The following is a 24,317-nucleotide window of genomic DNA, read 5'->3' as shown; positions in this document are numbered from 1 at the left end:
CTTTCCTGAAATATTTACAAATGTCTGAGGTTTTACTAAGATAATGAAGAAAAGGAGGGAGGGGACAGAATATAGGTGAAAAAAGGTTATCTATAAATCGATAATATTTAAAGCAGAGTAGACACGTTTGTTCATTAGACTATTTTACTTATGTATGTGTCTGAAACTTTTCACTTAAGAAAACTCACACTACAGTAATCAAAACTGTGGTACCAACACACAAAGGAATAAAACTAAATCTATCATCTATTGATTTGACAAGGGTGCCAAAAACATTCAATATGGAATGAAACAATCTCTTCAGCAAACGGCATTAGGACAACTAGATATCCACATTTTAAAAAATGCAGATAGATTGCTATATCACACCATATACAAAAATTAACTCCAAATGAACCAATGACCTAAATGAGAAAGCTAAAACAATAAAACTCTTAAGGAGAAAGCATACAGATAAATCTTCATAACCTTGGATTTGACAACTGATTCTTAGATAAAACATCAGAAGTATAAGCAACAAAAGAAAAATTAGACAAACCAGAGTTTATCAAAATTTAAAACTTTTGTGAAAAAGAAAACTATCAAAACAGTGAAAAAACAACCTATAGATTGGGAGAAAATATTTGCAAATCATATACCTGATAAGCGGCTATACTGCTCAGGCAACATCTCAAGACTTCTTATAATCCAACAACAAAAGACAACCCAATTAAAAACTGGGCAAAAGGCAGTACCCACAGCTCAGTGGTAGGGTGCAGCCACACACACCCAATCCAGTGGATTCGAACACAGCCCAGGCCAGCTAAACAACAATGACAACTGCAACAAAAAAAAAAACAGCAGCTGGGGGCGGTGCCTGTGGCTCAAAAGAGTAGGGTGCGGGCCCCATATGCTGGAGGTGGCAGGTTCAAACCCAGCCCTGGCCAAAAAAAAAAAAAAAAAAAGCCAGGGGCAGGGCCTGTGGCTCAAAGGAGTAGGGTGCCAGCCCCATATACCGGAGGTGGCAGGTTCAAACCTAGCCCTGGGCAAAAACTGCAAAAAAAAAAGTAACTGGGCATTATGGTGGGCACCTGTAATCCCAGCTACTTGTAAGACTGAGACAAAAGAATCCCTTAAGCCCAAGAGGCTGAGGTTGCTGTGAGCTGTGATGTCACAGAACTCTACCGAGGATAACACAGTGAGACTCAAAAAAAAAAAAAAAAATTGGGCAAAATACTTGCACAGACATTTGTCCAAGGAAGATATAATATTATCAGTCAAGAGATGCTCAATATCACTAGACAAATGCCAAACAAAACCACAATGAGACACCACCTTACAACCACTGGGGTGACTATTAAAAGAATAGAAACAAAAGTGTTATGAAGGATGTGAAGAAATCAGAACCCTTGTACATTGCTGGTGGGAACGTAATATGGTATAGCTGCAGTAGAAAAGAGTTTGGCAGTTCCTCAAAAAGTTAAACATATAAAAAAAAAAAGAAAAAGTTAAACATAGGTGGGGTGCTGTGGTTCACACCTATAATCCTAGCACTCTGGGAGGCTGAGGTGGGCAGACAGCTTGAGCTCAGTAGTTCAAGATCAGCCTGAGCAAGAGAGAGACCTCATCTCTACTAAAATAGAAAAATTAGCAGAGCGTTGTGGCAGACGCCTGTAATCCCAGCTTCTTTGGAGGTTGAGGCATAGGGACTGCTTGAGCCCAAAAGTTTGAGGTTACTGTGAGCTATGATGGTATCATGGCACTCAACCTATGACAACAGAGTGAGACTGTCTCAAAAAAAAAAAAAAAGTTAAAAAACATAAAATTACCACATGACCCACCAATTCCACTCCTAGGATGAACCTCAAAAACATTATGCTAAGTGAAAGAATTCAGATACAAAAGGTCATATATAATATGGATCCCATGTATATAAAAGTATCCAGAATAGGCAAATCTAATAAAGTAGATTAGTGGCTTCCAGGGCTCAGGGCAGAGGGAAATGGGGAATAACTATTTAAGGGCTACAAGATACTTGGGGGTGAATGTTTTGGGATTAGATGGAAATGCTTATACAATACTGTGGATGTACTCAATGCCACAGTATGGTTAACTTTAGATTTATGTAAAATTACAATTTTTACATACTCTATCAAAATAGGAGACATTAATATTTAACACTTCATTCCTTATTCAGAATTGTACATTTGTAAGCTTGCAAAATGATTTGTCCTTAAGTTAAAATACAGCACAGAAAGCAGCTGCCCCTTACAAGACTATAGTAATTCCCCTCCACTTTAATTACCAATTGCTGAGATAACCAAGCCTGTGAACTCAGTAAATTTAGAGAGCATAAAGGGAAGATTTACAAAGAGAGACAGAGGAAAAAGAATAAGAGCAGTAGCTTTAGCCAGAAACCTATAATAAAGTGTGACTTTTACAAATTATAAGCTACACCACAATGAAATGTAGTATGAACCTTGTATGCAATTTGGTTTAAGCCAGCAGTTCTCAACCTGTGGGTCGCAACCCCTTTGTAACAATGAAAATACATCGCAGCATTAGGAAGGTTAAGAACCACCGGAACAAACCAATCGTGAAAAGCCGTTTTGGAGTTAAAAGTGGAAATTTGAAATATGGACTGGATATTAGATTTTAATTTTAATTATGTTAGGTGGGATAAGGACATGGTTTTATATAAGACTTAAAGAGAGGAAAATGTCAGCCGGTGCCTGTGGCTCAGTGGGTAGGGCATTGGCCCCATATACAGAGGGTGGCAAGTTCAAACCCAGCCCCAGCCAGCTAAAACATCAGTGACAACTGCAACAAAAAAGCTGGGTGTTGTGGCGGGTGCCTGTTAGTCCCAGCTACTTGGGAGGCTAAGGCAAGAGAATCACTTAAGCCCAAAAAGTTGGAGGTTGCTGTGAGCTGTGATGCCACAGCAATCTACAAAGGGTGACAAAGGGAGACTCTGTCTCAAAAAAAGAGAGAGAGAGAGAAATCATAATGTCTATAAAATACATAGCAAAAATGGGGTAAAAGACTAGTAATGATTAAATCTAGGTGAGTATTTGGGAGTTCATTAATCTATTTTCTTTACATTCCTGTATTTGAAATTCTAAGAAAAATTATGAGTTGCACAAAACAAAAAGTAAACTTTAGACTGAAACAGGCACCCACTACCTTGACTCATAATTTTTAAATTATGGGAAGGTGGTTTACCAGAGTCTTATTTCCTTAAGACTTTTGTTAGCTATTAACAAGTTTAAAAGAGGAAATCACTTTTCATAATTTTGACATTACAGTAAATTAAATACCTAAGAGAACAGAAAATCAACCAAGTACATGCCTATTTTTTATAAGCTCAGTCCTGACAAGTAATGCCTTTTGGAATAGTGACACCCAACCTTAAGTAACAGGTTGCTCACCTGCAGAGGTAGATTATAAAGTGCAATTAAAATGCTGGACACTAACACCACACAGTCCTTGCGCTGTTTTACAGGCCTTAGATGTTGGCTTTGTATGTGCAAGGTGAAGAAAGAAAAGGAAAGGGAAAGGAAAAAGGAAAAAGAAAATAAGAAAAGAAAAAAATGCAAGAAAAATAAAATAAAAGCATAGTGCCATAGAAGTTGCACAAATAAAAAACTAAATAGGATGGCAGAAACTAAGTTCAAATATATTAGTAATCACAAGTAATGTACATAACGTTAAACTCTAAAGATATAAACTATTTTTTTTAGAATCCAATTTTATGCTGTTTACCAAGTGACAGAACTAAACCAAAAAGTATATAGAGAAGTTAAAACTAAAAACATGAAATCCTCAAGAAAATACAAGAAAACTCGGCCTGGTGCAGTGGCGCATGCCTGTTATCCCAGCACTGTAGGAGGCCAAGGCGGGCGGATCTCCTGAGCTTAGAAATTGGAGACCAGCCTAAACTAAATCAAGACCCTGTTTCTAAAAATAATTGGGCGCAGTGGCTCACACCTGCAATTCTAGCACTCTGGGAGGCTGAGGCGGGTGAATTGTTTGAGCTCAGGAGTTCGAGATCAGCCTGAGCAAAAGCAAGACCCGGTCTCTACTGAAAATAGAAAATCTGAGGCAAGAGGACCGCTTGAGCCCATAGAGTTTGAGGTTGCTGTGAGCTATGATGCCATAGCACCCTACTCAGGGTGACAGCTTGAGACTCTGTCTCCAAAAAAAAAAAATAGCCAGGCATTGTGGCATGCACCTGTAGTCCCAGCTCTTCAGGAGGCTGAGACAAGAGAATCACTTAAGCCCAGGAGGTTACTGTGAGCTAAGATGCCATGGCACTCTACCAGGAGCGACAAAGTGATACTCTGTCTCAAAAAAAAAAAAAAAAAAAAAAAACTAGCAAACTAAATTGTACAAACCATTCAAGTGGGATATACTCCGACAATGCAAAATTAGTTTAACATATGAAAATCAACGTAATTCACCATATACAGAAAAGACAAAAACCACATTATCATCACAATAGACAAAGAAATAGTATTTAACTAAACCACATTTAACTAGGAATGGGGGGAAACTCCTGAACCTAGTAAAAAGGCATTCACAGAAAACACAGGTAACGTCATACTCAATGATGAAAAACTAAAAGCCTTTCTCCCTAAGATTAAGAAAAAGACACTTGCACTTCTACTCAACATGAAGTAACACAAGACAAAGCAATAATAGGCAACCATATTGAAAAAGAAGAAAATTATCTGAATGTGCAGATAATATGACCACATACATAGATAATCCTAAAAACCCACAAAGAACACAGAAAGTCATTAGCACCAATAAATGAAATCAGCAAGATTGCAGGTTGGAAGAACACATCAATACACAAAAATCAACTGTATTTCTATGCACTAGCAATGAACAATCTAAAAACAAAAATAAGAAAATAACTCCACTTACAATTGCATTAAAAAAAAACACTTAGGAATAATTTAAACAAACACAGAAAGAAAGTGAACACCTAAATAAGTAGAAAGACATCCCATGTTCACAGAGTTAAAGCCATAATATTGGCAATAGTTCCCAAATTGATCTACAGATATAATACAATTAAAATCAAAAATCTCAGCTGATTTTGTTTCAGAAATTGAGAAAATGATTGTAAAATCTTTACGGAAATACAAGGAACCCAGAATTGCCAAAACAATCTCGAAAAAGAATAAAGTTGGAGAATTCACACTTCATAATTTCAAAACTTACTACAAAGCTACAGTAATCAAGAACTGAATTGAGATTCCAGAAATGAACTTTTTTCAACAGAAAAATGATTTATAAATCAATTTACAGATTTACAGAAAATCAAAAAATCAGTGTTTATACTAACTTTAACTATAAACAACTAAAAAGGAAAAAACTGTCCTCTGTCCTGTTTTTTGCTTCAACATCTATGTCTTCCCTGCCTTTTGGAGAAAACATTGCGTTGTAAGGCTGCTGTCTTTTTGGACGAGAACAAGGATCAAGATCTTCCTTAATGTAACCTCATACAAGTCTGAGTGGAAGGAAAACCAACTTCCCCAAAATTCTCTGGTGTGTTGTGTGGAATGTAGCGGCATCGGTGTCTTGAACAGGAAGCCAACTTCTTTTCTCTTTCTTCTGCTGGTATATCTGCATAATAAATTTCACATTCCTTACATGTGTGCTCAAGCAATTTTCTCTCATCTTTTCTCCGAACCACTTCAATATGAGGAAAATTTTGTAAGATAGTCTCTCTTTCATCATCTTTAAAATATAGCTCCACAAATTCTTTCTCCTTGGCTTTATCTTGTTCATTACCATGAGTGTTTGGTTTCTTGGTGGCAGCAGCTAATTCTTCCTCTTCATCTACTACCTGGGGGAAATTATCTGCCAAACAGGATTCAGATTCTTCATGCGTTGTCCGATCAAACATATCTTCCAAGCTATCATTCATTTTTCTTTCTTCATTTGGACTTTTTTCTCCCTTCTGCTGTTGCTTCTTCATTTTTAAAAGCAGTTTCACTAACCAACATACAGTCCATATCCGCTGTCTCTTCTCCTAATCTTGACTGACTGCCATCCTTTGTATCTATTACAGTAATATCTATTTTATATTGAGAAAGTTCTACTCTTGGATCTATACTCCACTTGTTATTTTCAAAGGATAAATCTTGGTTGTTTTGTAGATGCTTTGCTTTAGCAATTCTACATGGATTTAACTGAAGAACTGATGTAAGTTCACATCCTGCATGGAACGGCCTGACTTGTATTTTTATTGGCTTGGGAGAACCAGTACCCTTCATGCCATCAAAAAGACTCTCTGCCTCCAAACTTTTACGTGGATGTACAGGGATTTTGAAGACAGGATTTTCTTCTTTTATTTGTAATGGTGGTGTACTGTCTGGAGAGAATTTACCAAAGGGCTGGAGGATAATGGACTCCTGCAAATGGGGCTCCTCTGGGGAATCTTTGGACAACATGCAGGTCCCGCTCAAGGCCCTAAGGCTTGAGGAAGAACCCTTACCCTTGGAAATGGGCTTCAAAGTCTCAGTCACTTGCCTAAGTCTGTTTTTAGAAGTCTCACTTCCTTGGCTTTTCTCTTGACGCTGAAAATCAATCAGACAGATCCAGAGGTTTATCCATTACATAGTCCCCATTCATGGGAAATTGACCATCCATTGGAAAAGGAAAAGCATTTTATTTATTTATTTTTCTTTTTGTAGAGACAGAGTCTCACTTTACCCCCCTCCGTAGAGGGCCATGACGTCACAGGACTCACAGCAACCTCCAGCTCTTGGGTCTACGCGATTCTCCTGCCTCAGCCTCCTGAGCAGCTGGGACTACAGGCACCCGCCACAACGCCTGGCTATTTTTTTGTTGCAGTTTGGCCGGGGCTGGGTCTGAACCTGCCACCCTTGGCATATGGGGCCGGCACCCCACTCACTGAGCCACAGGCGCCGCCCAGCATTTTCTTTATCAAAAGAGGCTTGGGGGCAGCTTATTTCATGTTCATTTTCTTCCTTTTGGACGTTCTGCCTCCCAATGATTTCTGGGCCTCTAAATGTTTACCAGTTATAGCATCTTTAATGTGATCAGTATCACCCTGTTCACCTGTTGGTTTGCTTATATTTTTATGTATAAGTATTTGTTTATTAGAAGATGAATGGCTAATGATCTTGTTCACATAAGACCCAAGACTATCATGTGTAAAAAGGGTACCATCATCAGATTTTGATCTAGTTTTCTCTGATCTAGAAATAGAAGTATTGGTAAAAGGGGCTGTTTTCAGACTTTTTTTCTTCCCAGTCTCTAAAAGAGAGGGGAACAAACTTGTATTCAAACCTAAACTACTTTTCGTATTAAAGGTAGCTCCAAATACAGGAGATGACACCCGAGTAGTCAATTCTTGAAGAGGAGATTGTGAAGTAGAATCTGAAAATCCTAAACTATCTTCAATATTTCTTGTAGATTCCTCAAAAGGCTGTTTCTTGAGATCTTCCAAACAGTAGTAGAGGTCATCACCAAGAGGGCTCATGGAACTTTGAGATTCAGATTTTTCTTGAACACTGAGTCCAAGTGTTTCAGCAACGACTGCAGCTAAATTGAAGGATGACTTATCAGTGGGATAACTGCTTGTCCCATGTGTTTTGGCCATTAGAGGTTGACTTTGATCACAAGTGTCAGCTACTAGAATTTCATTTTCATTAGAATTATGTTGTGGATGAGTTGATGCCTTGGAAATTTTTCTCAGTTCATTATGACACAGAGAGCTCCGATTTAGTATGTGTTTGTTCTATGTATTGGACATGGAGGCTCTCCTTCCTTTCTTCATAGCCGGTTACTGCCAGAAAATGAGAAGGCTGTTATTGGTGATTCTGGAATAACATCAAGCTCAGTTACATGATGCTGTTGATCATTCTCAATTTTTTGCTGTAATTGCTCAGAAAGCATTTTATTTTCTTCCTGTATTCTTTTCATTCATCAGCTCTGTAATAAGTTTAAGATTCTGCTGCCGGATGTTTTCAAACTCTTGCTGTTTTTTCCGCATATGTTCTTCAGTTACTGCACAGCAATCACATAATCCTGCTCTTAACTGATCTTCTAAAACTTTAATGGTTTCATGAAGAATTTTCTGTTGCTCTCAGCTGTTGATTTTTGGTGAAGAATTTGTCTAGTTTTTGTGCGTCTCTTGTACTTCTTTATCATGATTCTCCTTTAGTTTTGTCCAAAGTTCCTTAAAGTCATTAGATACATCTGCAGAACTAGGGCTTCCACAACTGCCTCCAGAGATGTTCATCTGGCTTAATAACACACTGTACACACTTCTATTTGCTCAGTATTTTCTGTTATATTATATACGAATAAAGTTGTCTTTGGAAAGCTGAAATCAGCTACCAAGATTCCCTTGAAATTTGTCACAGGTCCACAAGGGAAGCGGGAACCCTGTGGAACGGGGAAGGGATGGCTACTCACTTTTCTCCTCGTTTGCCCTTTTCCCTTACCAGCCAAATGCACACATGGGAAAACCAGCCCCTCTGGGCAGTCTGCCCTATAAGGCTGGGGGGTGCTGGCGGGGCTCTGCAAAAATAAACTCTTAAATTGGTTTTTGACAGGGCATCAAGACAATCGAGAAAGTATATAGGTTTTTTATTTATTTTTGGTTGTTGTTTTCACAAATAGCGCTAGAACAAATGGAAATCCACAAAGAATGAAGTTAGACCCCTAACTTCACACAATATACAAACATTAAAATGGTTCAAAGACCTAAACATAAAAGCTAAAACTATAAAACTGAAAACATAGATAAATCTTTATTACTTTGGATTTGTGGTGGTCTCTTTGATCTGACACCAAAATCAAAAGCAATCAAAGGAAAAAAAACAGATAAATTAAACTTTGTCAAAATTAGAAACTTCTGGCTAGGCACAGTGGCTCACACCTATAATCCTAGCACTCTGGGAGGCCGAGGCAAATGGACTGCTTGAGCTCAAGAGTTCCAGACCAGCCTGAGCAAAAGCGAGACACCCTCCCCTCACCCCCTCCCTCATCTCTACCAAAAATAGAAAAACTGAGGCAAGAGGATCGCTTGAGCCCAATTTGGAGGTTGCTGTGAGCTGTGATGCCACGGCACTCTACCCATGGCCACAGCTTGAGACTGTCTCAAAAAAAAAAAAAATTACAAACTTCTGTGCTACAAAGGACATCATCAAGAAAGGGAAGAGAAAACTCACAGAATGGGAGAAATGCTTGCAAATCATTTATCTGATAAGAGACCTGTATCTAGACTATATAAAGACTTTTTATTTCTCAATAATAAATAACTGAATTTCAAAATTTAACTTAACGAATCTGGATAGCTCTCCAAACAAGATACACAAATGGCCAATAATCACGTGAAAAGATATTCAGGATCAAAGCTATCATGGAACACAAATCCAAACCAAGAAGTACCACTTCACAACCACTAGGATGGCTATAATGAAAAAGTCAGGTAGGCCAGTAAGGTGGCTCAAGTGCCTGTAAATCCTAGCTACTCAGGAAGCTGTGAGGTAGGAGATCACCTGAGATCTTGAGTTTGAGGCTGTAGTGAGCTATGATTATGCCACTGCACTCCAGGCTAGGCAACACAGTGAGGCCCTATCTCAAAATAATAGGTTACTGATAAGAGTATGGAGAAACTGGAACATATATATGTCAGCTGTTAAGTGAAATGGAGCAGTTGTGCTGGCAGTTCCTCTTAAAGTTAAACACAGAGTTGCCCTATGACCAGAAAATTGTACAGTGACGTTTGTTAACAGTATTATTCATAATATCCAAAAAGTGTTAACTCCAATGTTTGTTGAGTGGTAAATGAATAAAATATGCCACCACTATACAATGGAATCTTACTCAGACCATGAAGTTCTAGACTTAGAAGAAATTCTACCACAGTATCATCAGTCACATCTATTAGTTTCACGGGAGTTCTACACTAGAAACCTAATGTCTTAAATTTAATAAAGTAAAGTTAAAATAGTAATGAACTGTCTCATTCGGGGACCATAAAACAACATTTCTGGCTTGAATAAAGTTTCAGAAACATAAAAGCCAAACAAGTATTGTATATCTCAGTATAAGAGATATTTTTGGGTCAGGCAGGAAGATTGCTTGAGGTCAAGAATTAAAAACCAGCCTGAGCAAGGGTAAGACCCCATCTCTTCTAAAAACACACAAAATTAGCCAGGCATTGTGGCAGGCAACTATACTCCCAACTACTTGGGATGCTGAGGCAGAAGGACTGCTGAGTCCAGAAGTTTGAGAATGTGGTCAGCTAGGCTGATGCCACAGCACTCTGGCCTGGACAACAGAGACTCTGCCTCAAAAACCAACCAAACAACAACAAAAAAAAAACCCCAAGTTGGTCAGATACAAGATAACCACCTTGGAAAAAAAGCTTTATGTGTGGAGCAAAATGACAGCCAAGTAAAAGCTTCCCTGGTGAGTCTGGGGAGATTAGACTCCAGGCATCTCTGGCTGGTGGGATCTGCCTATAATCATCCCACTGAGGATACAGGGAGTCAGCAAGGGACTTTTGGACCCCAAGAGGAGGACAAAAACAGTGAAAAACTGGCAAGTGGTTGCGTGTGTTGGATCGACCTAATCCCACCGGCAGCCGTAAGTACAAGCAGCAGTGAGACTGCAAACTAGAGAGGCCTTACCTATGAACTATTTTGATGTTTTTGGACTTGGCACTCAGTTGAACTGCCTTGGGGAGAGCTTGAGCAGGAGTGCGGAGAACTCTGGGCATTGTCTAGGGCCCCAGACTGAGCCGCTGAGCTGGACAGAGCTAACGGTGTTAGGCTGTGGGCCTCAGGAAGCCATTGTGAGAGAACTGCCCTGGCAAGCTCCACTTTCAGGGTTACAGAGCAAGGATCAGGCAGGAGCTAGTAACCTAGTGACTGAGCAGCCTAAAGGTGGGGACTGAGCTGCCTAACAGGATTAAACCTCAGGGGCAGAGTGAGACCAGTTTTGGCACACTGGAGCCTTGGGCTGTTGCCCTGGGTAGAGGGCCGTGGCGTCACAGCTTGAAGCAACCTCAAACTCCTGGGCATGGTGCCGCCCGGACCTCCATAAGAGATGCGCAGCGACCTCCGACCTGTGCCCGCTGGGCCTCCGCATGCCCTGACCAGGAACTGCGGAAGATGCACAACCCTGCGTCCTCTGCCCGGTATCCTCCCTGCCTCCACACCGGCCTGCTCGTCTGGCCAGAGACTCTGGTAACCGTGTGCCCTCCAGAGCTCTCCCTGCCTCTGTGCAGAGACCTTCTCCTGGCCAGAGACTACTGGAGCCTTGGGCTCTCTGTGCCAAAATCACTGGGCACCAGGCACTCCCAGAACTGTGTGCACCACCTCCAGCCCTGTTGCTGGATCTGGGTGTGTCCCACTCTGGAGCTGCTTACACAACCAGAACTCCTTGGTTGGGGCAGCCCCAGAGGAACTACACAGGATCACCCCCTACAAAGATCCAGCAACAATAGAGTGATCCCGCTGGGGTCTAATCTTGGAGAGACACCTCTCCAACTCTGAGGACAGCCAGAGGCAACAGTGAAAAACAATCATGAGGCAAAATCAACAGAAAAACTCTGGCAATATGAATAATCGGAGTAGATCAACTCCCCCAAGGATCAATGGGGCAGACGCAGCACAAGATCCCATGCACAAACAAATAGCTGAGATATCAGAAATCGAATTCAGAATCTGGATAACAAACAAGATCGAATTAGAATTCCAAGCAGTAACCCAAAAGATATCTCAAGAATTCAACGAATTCAAAGACCAAATGACCAAAGATTTTGACACTGAGACAAGAAGTTGCAGCCCTCAAAGATCTGAGAAACATAGTAGAATCCCTCAGTAACAGAATGGAACAAGCAGAAGAAAGGATTTCTGACACTGAAGACAAAGCTTTCGAATGCTCCCAAACTCTCGAAGAGGAAGAGAAATGGACGGCAAAAACAGATCACTCTCTCAGAGAGCTCTGGGATAATTCGAAGAAAACCAATATTTGTCTTATAGGGATCCCCAAAAGCGACAAAGTGGCTTCACAAGGCACAGTCTCTTCTCCATGAGATTATGAAGGAGAACTTTCCAGACATGCCAAGAGATTCTGAAATTCAGATAGCAGACAGTTTCAGAACTCCAGCACGACTCAACCCAATTAAGACATCCCCAGACACATCATAATCAATGTCACAAAAGTTAATATGAAAGAGAAAATTCTGAAAGCAGCCAGACGAAAGAAAACATCACCTACAAGGGGAAGAATATTACAATAACTGCAGATCTCTCTGCTGAAAACTTTCAAGCCAGAAGAGGATGGTCATCGACTTTTAATCTCCTAAAACGAAATAACTTTCAACCCAGGATCCTGTACCCAGATAAACTGAGTTTCATTTATGATGGAGAAATTAAACACTTTAATGACATTCACATGTTGAAGAAATTTGCCATAACTAACCAGCTCTCCAGGATATTCTCAGACCTATCCCTCCATAAAGACCAGCGTAATCCTCCACCACAAAAGTAAACCCACCCAGAAAATTATGATCAAATTCCAACTTCCACAGTCGCAAAAGGATTAAAAATGTCCACCGGACTCTAGAATGGCTCATCAATATTCTCAATTAATGTGAATGGTTTAAACTGTCCTCTAAAGAGGCACAGGTTGGCTAACTGGATACAAAAACTCAAGCCAGATATCTGCTGCACACAAGAATCGCATCTTAAATTAAAAGACAAATATAGACTCAAGGTGAAGGGATGGTCATCTATACTCCAGGCAAATGGAAAGCAGAAAAAAGCAGGTGTTGCAATCCTATTCGCAGATGCAATAGGCTTTAAACCAACTGAAATAAGGAAGGATAAGGACGGACACTTCATATTTGTTGAAGGTAATACTCAATATGATGAGATTTCAATTATTAATATTTATGCACCCAACCAGAACGCACCTCAATTTATAAGAGAAACTCTCACAGACATGAGCACTTGATTTCCTCCAGTTCCATAGTAGTTGGAGATTTTAACACCCCCTTTAGCAGTGCTGGACAGACCCTCCAAAAAAGAAGCTAAGCAAAGAAATTTTAGATTTAAACTCAACCATTCAACATCTGGACTTAACAGACATCTACAGAACATTTCATCCCCCAAAAAACTGAATACACATTCTTCTTATCAGCCCACGGAACATACTCCAAAATCGACCACATCCTAGGCCACAAATCTAACCTCAGCAAATTTAAAAAAATAGAAATTATTCTTTGCATCTTCTCAGACCACCATGGAATAAAAGTTGAACTTAATAACAACAGGAACCTGCATACCCATACAAAAACATGGAAGCTAAACAACCTTATGCTGAAGGATAGATGGGTTATAGACAAGATTACGAAGGAAATCACCAAATTTTTGGAACAAAACAACAATCAAGACATGAATTACCAGAACCTCTGGGATACTGCAAAGGCAGTCCTAAGAGGGAAATTTATAGCACTGCAAGCCTTCCTCAAGAAAATGGAAACAGGAAGTTAATAACTTAATGGGACATCTTAAGCAACTGGAGAAGGAAAAACACTCCAACCCCAAACCCAGCAGAAGAAAAGAAATAACCAAAATCCGAGCAGAATTAAATGAAATTGAAAACAAAAGAATTATACAACAGATCAATAAATCCACAACTTGGTTTTTTTAAAAGATCAATAAAATAGATAAACCTTTGGCCAACCTAACCAGGAAAAAAAGAGTAAAATCTCTAATTTCATCAATCAGAAATGGTAACAATGAAATAATAACAGACCCCTCAGAAATTCAAAAAATCCTTAATGAATACTACAAGAAACTCTCAGAAATATGAAAATCTGAAAGAAATCGACCAATACGTGGAAGTATGCCACCTACCAGACTTAGCCAGAATGAAATGGAAATGTTGAACAGGCCTATATCAAGTTCTGAAATAGCATCAACTATACAAAATCTCCCTAAAAAGAAAAGCCCAGGACCAGATGGCTTTACGTCAGAATTCTACCAAATCTTTAAAGAAGAACTAGTACCTATAATACTAAACCTCTTCCAAAATATAGAAAAAGAAGGAATATTACCCAACACATTCTACGAAGCAAACATCACCTTGATCCCCAAACCAGGGAAAGACCCAACATCAAAAGAAAAATTATAGACCAATATCAATAATGAATATTGATGCTAAAATACTCAATAAGATCCTAACAAACAGAATTCAACAACACATCAAAAAAATTATACACCACGACCAAGTGGGATTTATCCCAGGGTCTCAAGGCTGGTTCAATATACGTAAATCTATAAATGTAATTCAGCACATAAACAAACTAAAAAATAAGGACCATATGATTCTTTCGATTGATGCAGAAAAAGCTTTTGATAATATCCAGCATCCCTTCATGATCAGAACACTTAAGAAAACTAGTATAGTAGGGACATTTCTTAAACTAATAGAGGCCATCTACAGCAAACTCACAGCCAATGTTGTATTGAATGGAGTTAAATTGAAATAATTTTCACTTAGATCAGGAACCAGGCAAGGTTGCCCATTGTCTCCATTGCTCTTTAACATTGTAATGGAAGTTTTAGCCATTGCAATTAGGGAAGAAAAGGCGATCAAGGGTATCTGCATAGGGTCAGAAGAGATCAAACTTTCACTCTTCACAGATGATATGATCGTATATCTGGAAAACACTAGGGATTCAACTACAAAACTTAGAAGTGCTCAAGGAATATAGCAATGTCTCAGGCTACAAAATCAACACCCATAAATCTGTAGCCTTTATATAAACCAACAATAACCAAGGCGAAAAAACAGTCAAGGACTCTATTCCTTTCACAGTAGTGCTAAAGAAGATGAAGTATTTGGGAGTATACCTAAGAAAGGATGTGAAAGATCTCTACAAAGAGAACTATGAAACTTTAAGAAAAGAAATAGCTGAAGATGTTAACAAATGGAAAAACATACCATGCTCATGGCTAGGAAGAATCAACATTGTTAAAATGTCTATACTACCCAAAGCAATATATAATTTTAATGCAATTCCTTTTAAAGCTCCATTGTCATATTTTAAAGATATTCAAAAAATAATATTTCGTTTTATATGGAATCAGAAAAAACCTCGAATAGCCAAAACATTATTTAGCAATAAAAACACATCAGGAGAAATCACGCTACCAGACCCGAGACTGTACTATAAATCGATAATGATCAAAACAGCATGGTATTGGGCGGCGCCTGTGGCTCACTTGGTAGGGCGCCAGCCCCATATACCGAGGGTGACGGGTTCAAACCCGGCCCCGGCCAAACTGCAACCAAAAAATAGCCGGGCATTGTGGTGGGCGCCTGTAGTCCCAGCTACTTGGGAGGCTGAGGCAAGAGAATCGCTGAAGCCCAGGAGTTGGAGGTTGCTGTGAGCTGTGTGAGGCCACGGCACTCTACCGAGGGCCATAAAGTGAGACTCTGTCTCTACAAAAAAAACAGCATGGTATTGGCACAAAAACAGAGAAGTAGATGTCTGGAACAGAATAGAGAACCAAGAGATGAATCCAGCTACTTACTGTTATTCAATCTTTGACAAGCCAATTAAAAACATTCAGTGGGGAAAAGATTCCCTATTTAACAAATGGTGCTGGGCGAACTGGCTGACAACCTGTAGAAGATTGAAACTGAACCCACACCTTTCACCATTAACTAGGATAGACTCTCACTGGATTAAAGATTTAAACTTAAGACATGAAAGTATAAAAATACTTGAAGAAAGTGCAGGGAAAACCCTTGAAGGAATCGGCCTGGGTGAATATTTTATGAGGAGGACTCCCCCAGGCAATTGAAGCAAGTATCAAAAATTCACTACTGAGACCTGATCAAACTAAAAGGCTTCTGCACAGCCAAGAACATAGTAAGTAAAGCAAGCAGACAGCCCTCAGAATGGGAGAAAATATTTGCAGGTTATACCTCCGATAAAGGTCTAATAACCAGAATCCACAGAGAACTCAAACGTATTAGCAAGAAAAGAACACGTGATCCCATCTCAGGGTGGGCAAGGGACTTGAAGAGAAACTTCTCTAAAGAAGACAGACGCACGATCTACAAACACATGAAAAAAAGCTCATCATCCTTAATCATCAGAGAAATACAAATCAAAACTACTTTGAGATATCACCTAACCCCAGTAAGAGTAGCCCACATAACAAAATCCCAAAACCAGAGATGTTGGCGTGGATGTGGAGAAAAGGGCACACTTCTACACTGCTGTGTGGGAATGCACACTAATATGTTCCTTCTGGAAGGATGTTTGGAGAATACTTAAGAGACCTAAAAATAGACCTGCCATTCGATCTTATAATTCCTTTACTAGGTTTATACCCAGAAGACCAAAAATCACAATATAACAAAGACATCTGTACCAGAATGTTTATTGCAGACCAATTCATAATTGCTAAGTCATGGAAGAAGCCCAAGTGCCCATCGACCCACAAATGGACTAGCAAATTGTGGTACACGTATACTATGGAATATTATGCAGCCTTAAAGAAAGATGGAGACTTTACCTCTTTCATGTTTACATGGATGGAGCTGGAACATATTCTTCTTAGCAAAGTATCTCAGGAATGGAAGAAAAAGTATCCAATGTACTCAGCCCTACTATGAAGCTAAATTATAGCTTTCACATGAAGGCTATAACCCACTATAGCACAAGACTATAAGGAAAGGGCCAAGGAAGGGGACGGGTGGGGGGAGGTTAGGGTGGAGGGAAGGTAATCGGTGGGGCCACAGCTACGGTGCATCTTAGAATGGGTACAGGCGAAACTTAAAGGCAGAATACAAATGTCTACATACAATAACTAAGAAAATGCCATGAAGGCTACATTGAACAGTTTGATGAGAATATTTCAGATTGTATATGAAACCAGCACATTGTACCCCTTGATTGCACTAATGTACACAGCTATGATTTAACAATAAAATAAATAAAGAAAGAAAGAAAGAAAAGCTTTACTATTTACAAAAAAAAAAAAAAAAGGGGGGGAAGGAAAGAAGAGAGAGAGAAGGAAGGAAAGAAAGGAAAGGAATGGGGGGTGGTGCCTGTGGCTCAAAGGGATAGGGTGCTGGCCCCATATACCGGAGGTGGCGGATTCAAACCCAGCCCCGGCCAAAAACTGCAAAAAAAAAAAAAAAGGAAGGAAGGAAAGAAAGAAAAAATTGATTGACTGATTTGATTAACAGCAACTGAAACTACAAAAGAGGAAGCCAAACAAAAAATATCCTAAAGACTCAAATGAAGAAAATAAAAATTTACTTATATACAATTGACCAAATAAGTAGAGAACCCAAATCATATTTTGCTCATATACATATTTCCAGCACCTAGAATAATACCTGCCATTAAGTTCCTACACAGACACTCAATATCTTGAATGGGATGATTTAACACCATAAAGATGCCAAGTGTCACCAATCTAAAAACTTAGTGGACTCCCAATGGAAATCAATCCCAACAGGTTTTTTTTCCCATGACAAGTATTACATTTTAAAGAAAAGGAAAGAAAATCATAATTTGTTAAAATATTAAGAGGTTTAACATGTTCACAGATGTTGTAAGTTGTCCTTAAAGTGATTTTCAAGCATCTGTAAGACAAACAATGATGGTCAAACAGCTTGGGAAATGTCTCACAAATGCCTAAATCTAGGTTAGGAATCCCTAAACCAGCAGTTTCCAAATTAGTACTCCCCAAGACCTCTTTAAGGGGTCTAAACTAATTTAGGGGTCTAAACTAATTTAGGTAGTCAAAACTATTTTCGAAATATTACCAGGAAGCTCTATTAGCCTTTTTATCATTTTCTCACAAATGCATAGTGTAGTTTTTCAGAGGCAACATCATGTGTGATACTTCTACACATCAAATGCATAAGCGGATGTGAGAATCTAGCTACCTTCTATTAAATCAGATTGTAGAGGCTTGCAAAACATGTTTACTCCTCTATTTTTTTAAAAATATGGTTATTTAACATCATTTATATTAGTTTTTAACCTTTTTTCTTTTAGATTAATATGAGAATGCAAACAATTAGGTTATAGCGTTTGCATTTGTTAGGTAAAGTCCCTGTTGTAGTTATGTCCCAAACCCAGGTGTGCCATATAGCCTTACATTGTGCCCATTAGATAGGAGCACATAAATCCCTTCCTCTCCTCTCCTCCCTCCCTTGTCACCCCCACTTCAGTTTTATTTTTAAATTAAATATTTTAGGAACTTTTCAACTTTAATTTGTAATACTTGTATTTAATAGATATAAACCAAATAAACAAAAACCTTTTGCATTCCTTAGTAATTTAAGAGCGTAACGGAATCCTGGGACCCGAGTTTGAGAATTGCTATTATAATCTAACTACTAGACACACAGTTCCTCAGCAAAAGAATGCTTTGGCCACCTTACAGATGAACTGCAAGACTGAAATAACACAAAAACAAGCACAACTAATGAGCAAGTAACATTAAAAGTAGCTGAAACAGATCCCCAGAGAAATCCCCAGCCTGGATGGCTAGTGAGGTTACCACTAACAAAATCTGCTTTCTTATTCATTTACAGCAAACTAGGACTTCTTCCCCTACCAACTTCCTAAAGTGTCAGTGTTAAGAACAAAGTTAAGTTAAAAGAACTCTCCGATTATTCATTTTTTATGCAGATAAGAGTTTTATTAATTCAAATATTGTACATGCAAGAAAGAAATGAATTCCTTTACTGAACCTGAACTATTTACATCTAATATTGTTCCCTTTTGGGGAAGCCCTGGTGTGCCTGCTCTGCTCACAGATCCTTCTGGACAGTTCACCATGTCCTCTATCACAGACCTTGCTACCTGACTGAATGCGATGAATGTCTGAAACTAAGGCAATCACCTAAAGGTTAGGCAGCTGCCTTACAGATAGCCAAGAACTCCCACAAAAGGAGGTCAGTTGGGGTGGCGTCTGTGGCTCAAGGGAGTAGGGCGCTGGTCCCATATACAGGAGGTGGTAGGTTCAATCCCAGCCCCGGCCAAAAAAAAAAAAAGGAGGTTGGTTGCCATTAATCACAGGAATGTTATCTGTAGTTAAGAGCAAAGAATAGTGGAGTCTCTATACTAGCTCACCACAAATGTAGGGAGGCCACAAGAAGAAATGATCTGATGCTAAAGCCACCTAGAAGTGTACTGAATCCTGAAAGACCTTCTAGCTCCTGAATGACATCCTCACCTCTATCACAACTGACTGTGGGATAAGTGAAATAATTATCTTCCTTCTCTCTAAATGGGGTTGGGTGTGCGGGGGTTGGGGAGTTGGCAGGGGAAGGCTTGTAGTAATCCCATCAATTAAGATAACCTACTGGATTCCTCATAACTTGAAAAAACTACCACACTTCGTTATCACCTTTAAACAGATCCTTAAAAGCAACAAAATGAAGAATTGAAGACTAATGGCAAAAATCTTTCTAGATCCTTTTTTCTTGCCCACATCATTTAGAGTGCATCCACTGTTTTGTGGAAACAATAAGGCATTGGTAGAACATACAAGATTCCATAAGGTCTAATTACATAAACTGACAACTGGGAAGATTACAGGGAGGAATGGAAATACTAACTATATTTGGTTTGATCTGTAGATACTGAATCCTATACTTTGTCTCAACAAAATTTCACAGTCAATTGAAAAAAAAGGCAGAAAAACTTGCTTAACACCTTATCAAACTCTAGTTAGAATTACACAAAGTGGAACAGAATTCTAGAATTTGTTCTTTAAACAAAGTTCTAGAATTCTTTTTTTTTTTTATTGTTGGGGATTCATTGAGGGTACAATAAGCCAGGTTACATGATTGCAATTGTTAGGTAAAGTCCCTCTTGCAATCATGTCTTACCCCCATAAAGTGTGACACACACCAAGGCCCCACCCCCCTCCCTCTGTCCCTCTTTCAGTTTTTCCTCCCCCCCCCCCGTAACCTTAATTGTCATTAATAGTCCTCATATCAAAATTGAGTACATAGGATTCATGCTTCTCCATTCTTGTGATGCTTAACTAAGAATAATGTCCAAAGTTCTAGAATTCTAAAACTACAGACAAAAAGGCTGGGCATCGTGGCTCAAGCCTATGATCATAGCATTCTTGGAGGCCAAGGTGGGTGGTTAGCCTGAGCTCAAGAGTTCAAGACCAGCCTGAGCAAGAGCAAAACCCCCATCTCTACTAAAAATAGAAAAACTAGCTGGGTGTTGTGGAAGACACCTTGTAGTCCCTGCTACTCAGGAGGCTGAGGCAAGAGGATCTCTTGAGCTCAAGAGTTTGAGGTTGTGTGAGATGATATGCCAGGGCATTCTACCAAGGGCAACAAGAGTGAGATTATCTCAGGGCGGCGCCTGTGGCTCAAGGAGTAGGGCGCCGGCTCCATATACCAGTGGTGGCGGACTTGAGCCCAGCCCTGGCCAAAACTGCAAAAAAAAAAAACAGAAACAGTGAGACTGTCTCAAAAATAAATACGTTCAAAAATATCTCAGTCACTGATAAAATAAAACATATGCTATACTAAGAAAACGAGATAGATTAAATAAAATGTAATTTTAAATGAACATTCAGTGTATAAGAATTTAAAGTAAGAATTAAGTATAACAATTAAGAATAGTCAAGTATTTTATGCTCTTTGTATGAACTGCTACCCAGTTCTAGCCAATCAGAAATACGCTTGGTTTAGAAGGGGGGGGGGGGGGAAAGGTACGTGGAATGACAGTAAAACCTTTAAACTAGGAATCTCACACAAGAGAATAAAACCAAATACATCTCATTTTACACAAATAAGAATATTAGCCCTAAAATAGGATTTTCTCCTTCCTCTCTTTACAGTCTATGCTTTTTTTCTTTTTATAAATATTCAAAATACCCTTTAAGAAAATAACATTTAAATATACAAAGGGAGGCCACTATGGTCACCGCCTATAATCAATCCTAGCTTTCTGGGAGGCCAAGGCAGGCAGATCCTTTGAGCTCCGGAGTTCAAGACAAACCTGGGCAAGAGTGAGACCAGTCTTTATTAAAAATAAAAAAAAACTAGCCAGGCATTGAGGCCGGCACCTGTACTCCCAGCTACTCAGGAGGCTGAGACAGGAGGATTGCTCCAGGCCAGAAGTTGAGTTTGCTGTGACCTAGGCTGATGCCACAGCACTCTAATCTGGGCAATAGAGTAAGACTATGTCACGAACAAACGAAAAGCAAAAGCAAACTTACAAAGGAGTGGAACTTCCCTCCCTTCACTTCTAATTTCCTGTGTGGAATACCAAAAAAAAAAAAAAACATACAGTTCTAGTCAAACGGACCCACCCCTACGCCTAAGGATTTCTTAGATATAATTTGAAAGGTATTCATGAAAAAGAATCCATGAAGCATATTATAAACTTCATAGTGATATATGAGAAAACATATGCTTCAAAATTACTTGTTCCCTTCAACATGAACCAAAAATAAAGACTAGTTTGAGAGGGAGGAAAACCCAGTAGCATTCCTTCTATACCACCAAACCAATCTTTACATTATCCATGAAAATCTCTATAGATCAGTAACAGAAATCACTTTTCTCTAAAAATACAGGGACAAGAATAAATATCTCCCCTCCCAATGGCTTTTTTTACGTCATGAAGGAACATGGAAAGTAAAAACTGGAAGAAGATGTCTAGGTTGTTACTTTTTTTAATTTAGAGAAGAGATTTGTGTAATCCTGAACCAAACTGAAAATTTTTGTTTTAGTAAGAATCAGAGAAATTAGAAAACTGAGTATCTAATAAAAATTTAAGAAATCATTGTTAATATTTTTTAGACTTGATGACAACCCTGTGGTTGTGTTTTTATTTTTCGTTCTGTGGGGTTTTTTTTTAAGTATTTACCTTTCAGATATATATACCTGATGGAGCTACAGATAGGCGGCTACTGAAATCTGCTTTAAATTATCTAGCAGGCAGATGAAACAGAATTGGTCATGTGCTAACAATGGATGTTGATACATTAAGTTTTATTAAACTAATTTCTCTATTTTTTGTATATGGTTGAAAATTTCTCAAGGGAGGAAGTAGCCTATGCATCAAAAATCCTGTCAAAAGTGCAGAAATTTGGGGTCTACCACTGCATTCATAATTCTGCTCATTTTTTCGTAATCATCTGGTTTGATTAACAGTATATTCTACTCTCTAAACCAATTAACTTCCTCCAATAAACCTATAACTGAAATACAAGGCTATCCTCGTTTTTAATGCCATTCAAGTGCGAGGTGAAGAAGCAATCCACAATTTCAATTTACCACCAGTAATTTTAACTCCAAGACATTACCTGTTTTGAATCAAACTGATGAACTAGCACTAGTTTTCGTCTTTTAATGTATCTTACTCTCTACCTAGTATTTAAAACTGAATTTCATGGGTAGCTAAGCCACAAGGTAGAAAAGTAACAGATGGTGTTCGCTCCCAGAAAGTAAACTCTCAATGAAAAGAGTAAAAGAACTCGATCGAATGTGACACTGAGAAATGTTCCAAAAATCTCTGGGTTAAATTAATTCACATACACCCTCCCCAGAAAAGCTTTTTAAACATAAAGTATCAACCTTGGTTTGTTTCATCTCTTCCTTCTCCTCCCTTCCTAGGGCAGGGCTAGAGAGCACAGAGACGACCAAAAGGCCGGAAGAAGGAAATCGAAAAGTACGGAGTCTGGATAACAAGCCCTTAAATTAATGAGAAGTGTATCCCAATTTGATTGAGAATGAGCTGCCACAGCTTCCCTGAACTACCAGCGTGCCTGAGCGGCTCAGAGTAGAAACGCCTGACGGCACGTACGTCAGATACAGACCGCTTTCTCTCCCAAGTGTTCACAGGTACAAAAGGCATTTAAAAGAACTTCCCGACCCTCGCGAATAGCAGCGCGGAAAAAAAAACATCTCCCTGGGCTACGCTGGCCGGTCCGCCCCTGGCCCAGCGAAGCTGCCTCAAGTCCTCCCCGCACCGCTGGGGGCCCTCAAACCACGGCCCCTCCTCAGGCCGGGGAAGGGGCAGTGGTGAGACTGAGTCTCGGCTGGGAGGACCCACCAGGCGCCGAGGCCCTTCGTGCCCGCCCGGCCCTGGAGTCTTGAACCCGCACCGCCCATTCTGGGCCCGGGCCTGACGCCCCGCGAGGCTCTTCGAAAGCCTCGACCGCAGACCAACCCCGCGCCCGGCAGGACCCGCGCACCCCGATGAACTGTGGTGGCCGCCGCCGCACAGAACCAACCAGTGGCTACCTGTCTTCGCTCTTATTTTTCTGTTTCTTCCCCATGGCTTGTCAGAGGCGCTCGTGGCCCCAGCGCCTCTATTCGGTCTCTCACAGACCCACCGTCTCCCGGCCGACTTCGGGCTTCGCTCGGCACCGTTCCCACCGCGCTGCCGCCGCTCGCACCCGGCTCTCCACAGACCCGCGCACTGGGACAGGGCACATATGGTGTGAACGATCAGTGCGCAAGCGCATCGCCCCGCCGCCTCGGCGTGGGGACGCAGGGCGCGGCTCATCGAGAGCTGCGCTTCGGGTAGAGCGTCTCCAGTGGCCCCCACTGGCCAGGCAGGAGCCCTAGCGCCCCCTGCCCACAAGCGACGGCCGCGCTCCCACTACCACGGGGTTTCAGGTTCTAGAACCCGGAGGTGGACAAAGAGGTTGTCAATTCTCCACGTCAGCCCCCTCCCCGTGAGGGCATTGACATTCGGTTCAGAAGCCGACCTTGAGCTTCCTCATACCTTTGTATTCTCGGTTGCACCAAGTTCTGTAAAGGACCATCATTCACCAATCAGAGCCTTCTGGGTTTCCCAGGATAAATCCAGGATGAAATTGGGACTTTTCAGTAACGTTCATGGATTATGAAATACGTACAGTCACTAAAGAAAACATAGAAGGGCATACCCATCAGTTTCCTATATGAGTCTTAATCTTTACATTCAAAGCAAGAGGAAGTCCTTAAAATTCCTATATTTAGAGAAGTCATAAGGGAACCTACAAGGGTGGCGAAAATGTGTAGAATTGGGCGCTGATATTATAAGTTATAATAACGCAAAAATTCACAGTGTTGTATAAGTTTTGCCTTAACGTTATAAAAAAAGGAAAATGTTCAATGAACAATTTGAAAATGGAAACAAAGTTCGAGCGTCACTTCTGAACAAGATTGTAGCTGTTTCATTTCCAATTTAACGTTATGAGTGCGTCCGACAACTCTAGCTTGTAAGCTAAGAAACTACAACTTCCAGCATACTTTGCGGCTTTTCCATCCAA

At 40.0% G+C, this 24,317-nt stretch overlaps 1 protein-coding gene and 1 pseudogene across 1 annotated transcript in view; both read right to left on the bottom strand.

Annotated features, from left to right (window-relative positions):
* Positions 1 to 23,530, bottom strand: part of EIF5B (eukaryotic translation initiation factor 5B) — an 82,638-nt gene extending 59,108 nt beyond the window's left edge. The window contains exon 1 of the mRNA XM_053588382.1: positions 23,302 to 23,530. Coding sequence (XP_053444357.1) covers positions 23,302 to 23,336 — 35 coding nt within the window. The 5' untranslated portion in view covers positions 23,337 to 23,530. The remainder of the gene's footprint in view (positions 1 to 23,301) is intronic.
* Positions 5,394 to 8,260, bottom strand: LOC128583402 (DNA endonuclease RBBP8-like; annotated as a pseudogene).
* Positions 23,531 to 24,317: the final 787 nt, after the last annotated feature.

The sequence above is a fragment of the Nycticebus coucang genome, chromosome 4, assembly GCF_027406575.1.
Source record: "Nycticebus coucang isolate mNycCou1 chromosome 4, mNycCou1.pri, whole genome shotgun sequence".
Classification (NCBI taxonomy): domain Eukaryota; kingdom Metazoa; phylum Chordata; class Mammalia; order Primates; family Lorisidae; genus Nycticebus; species Nycticebus coucang.
The sequence above is the reverse complement of the archived record's forward strand: the minus strand, read 5'-3'. Positions and strand labels throughout refer to the sequence as shown.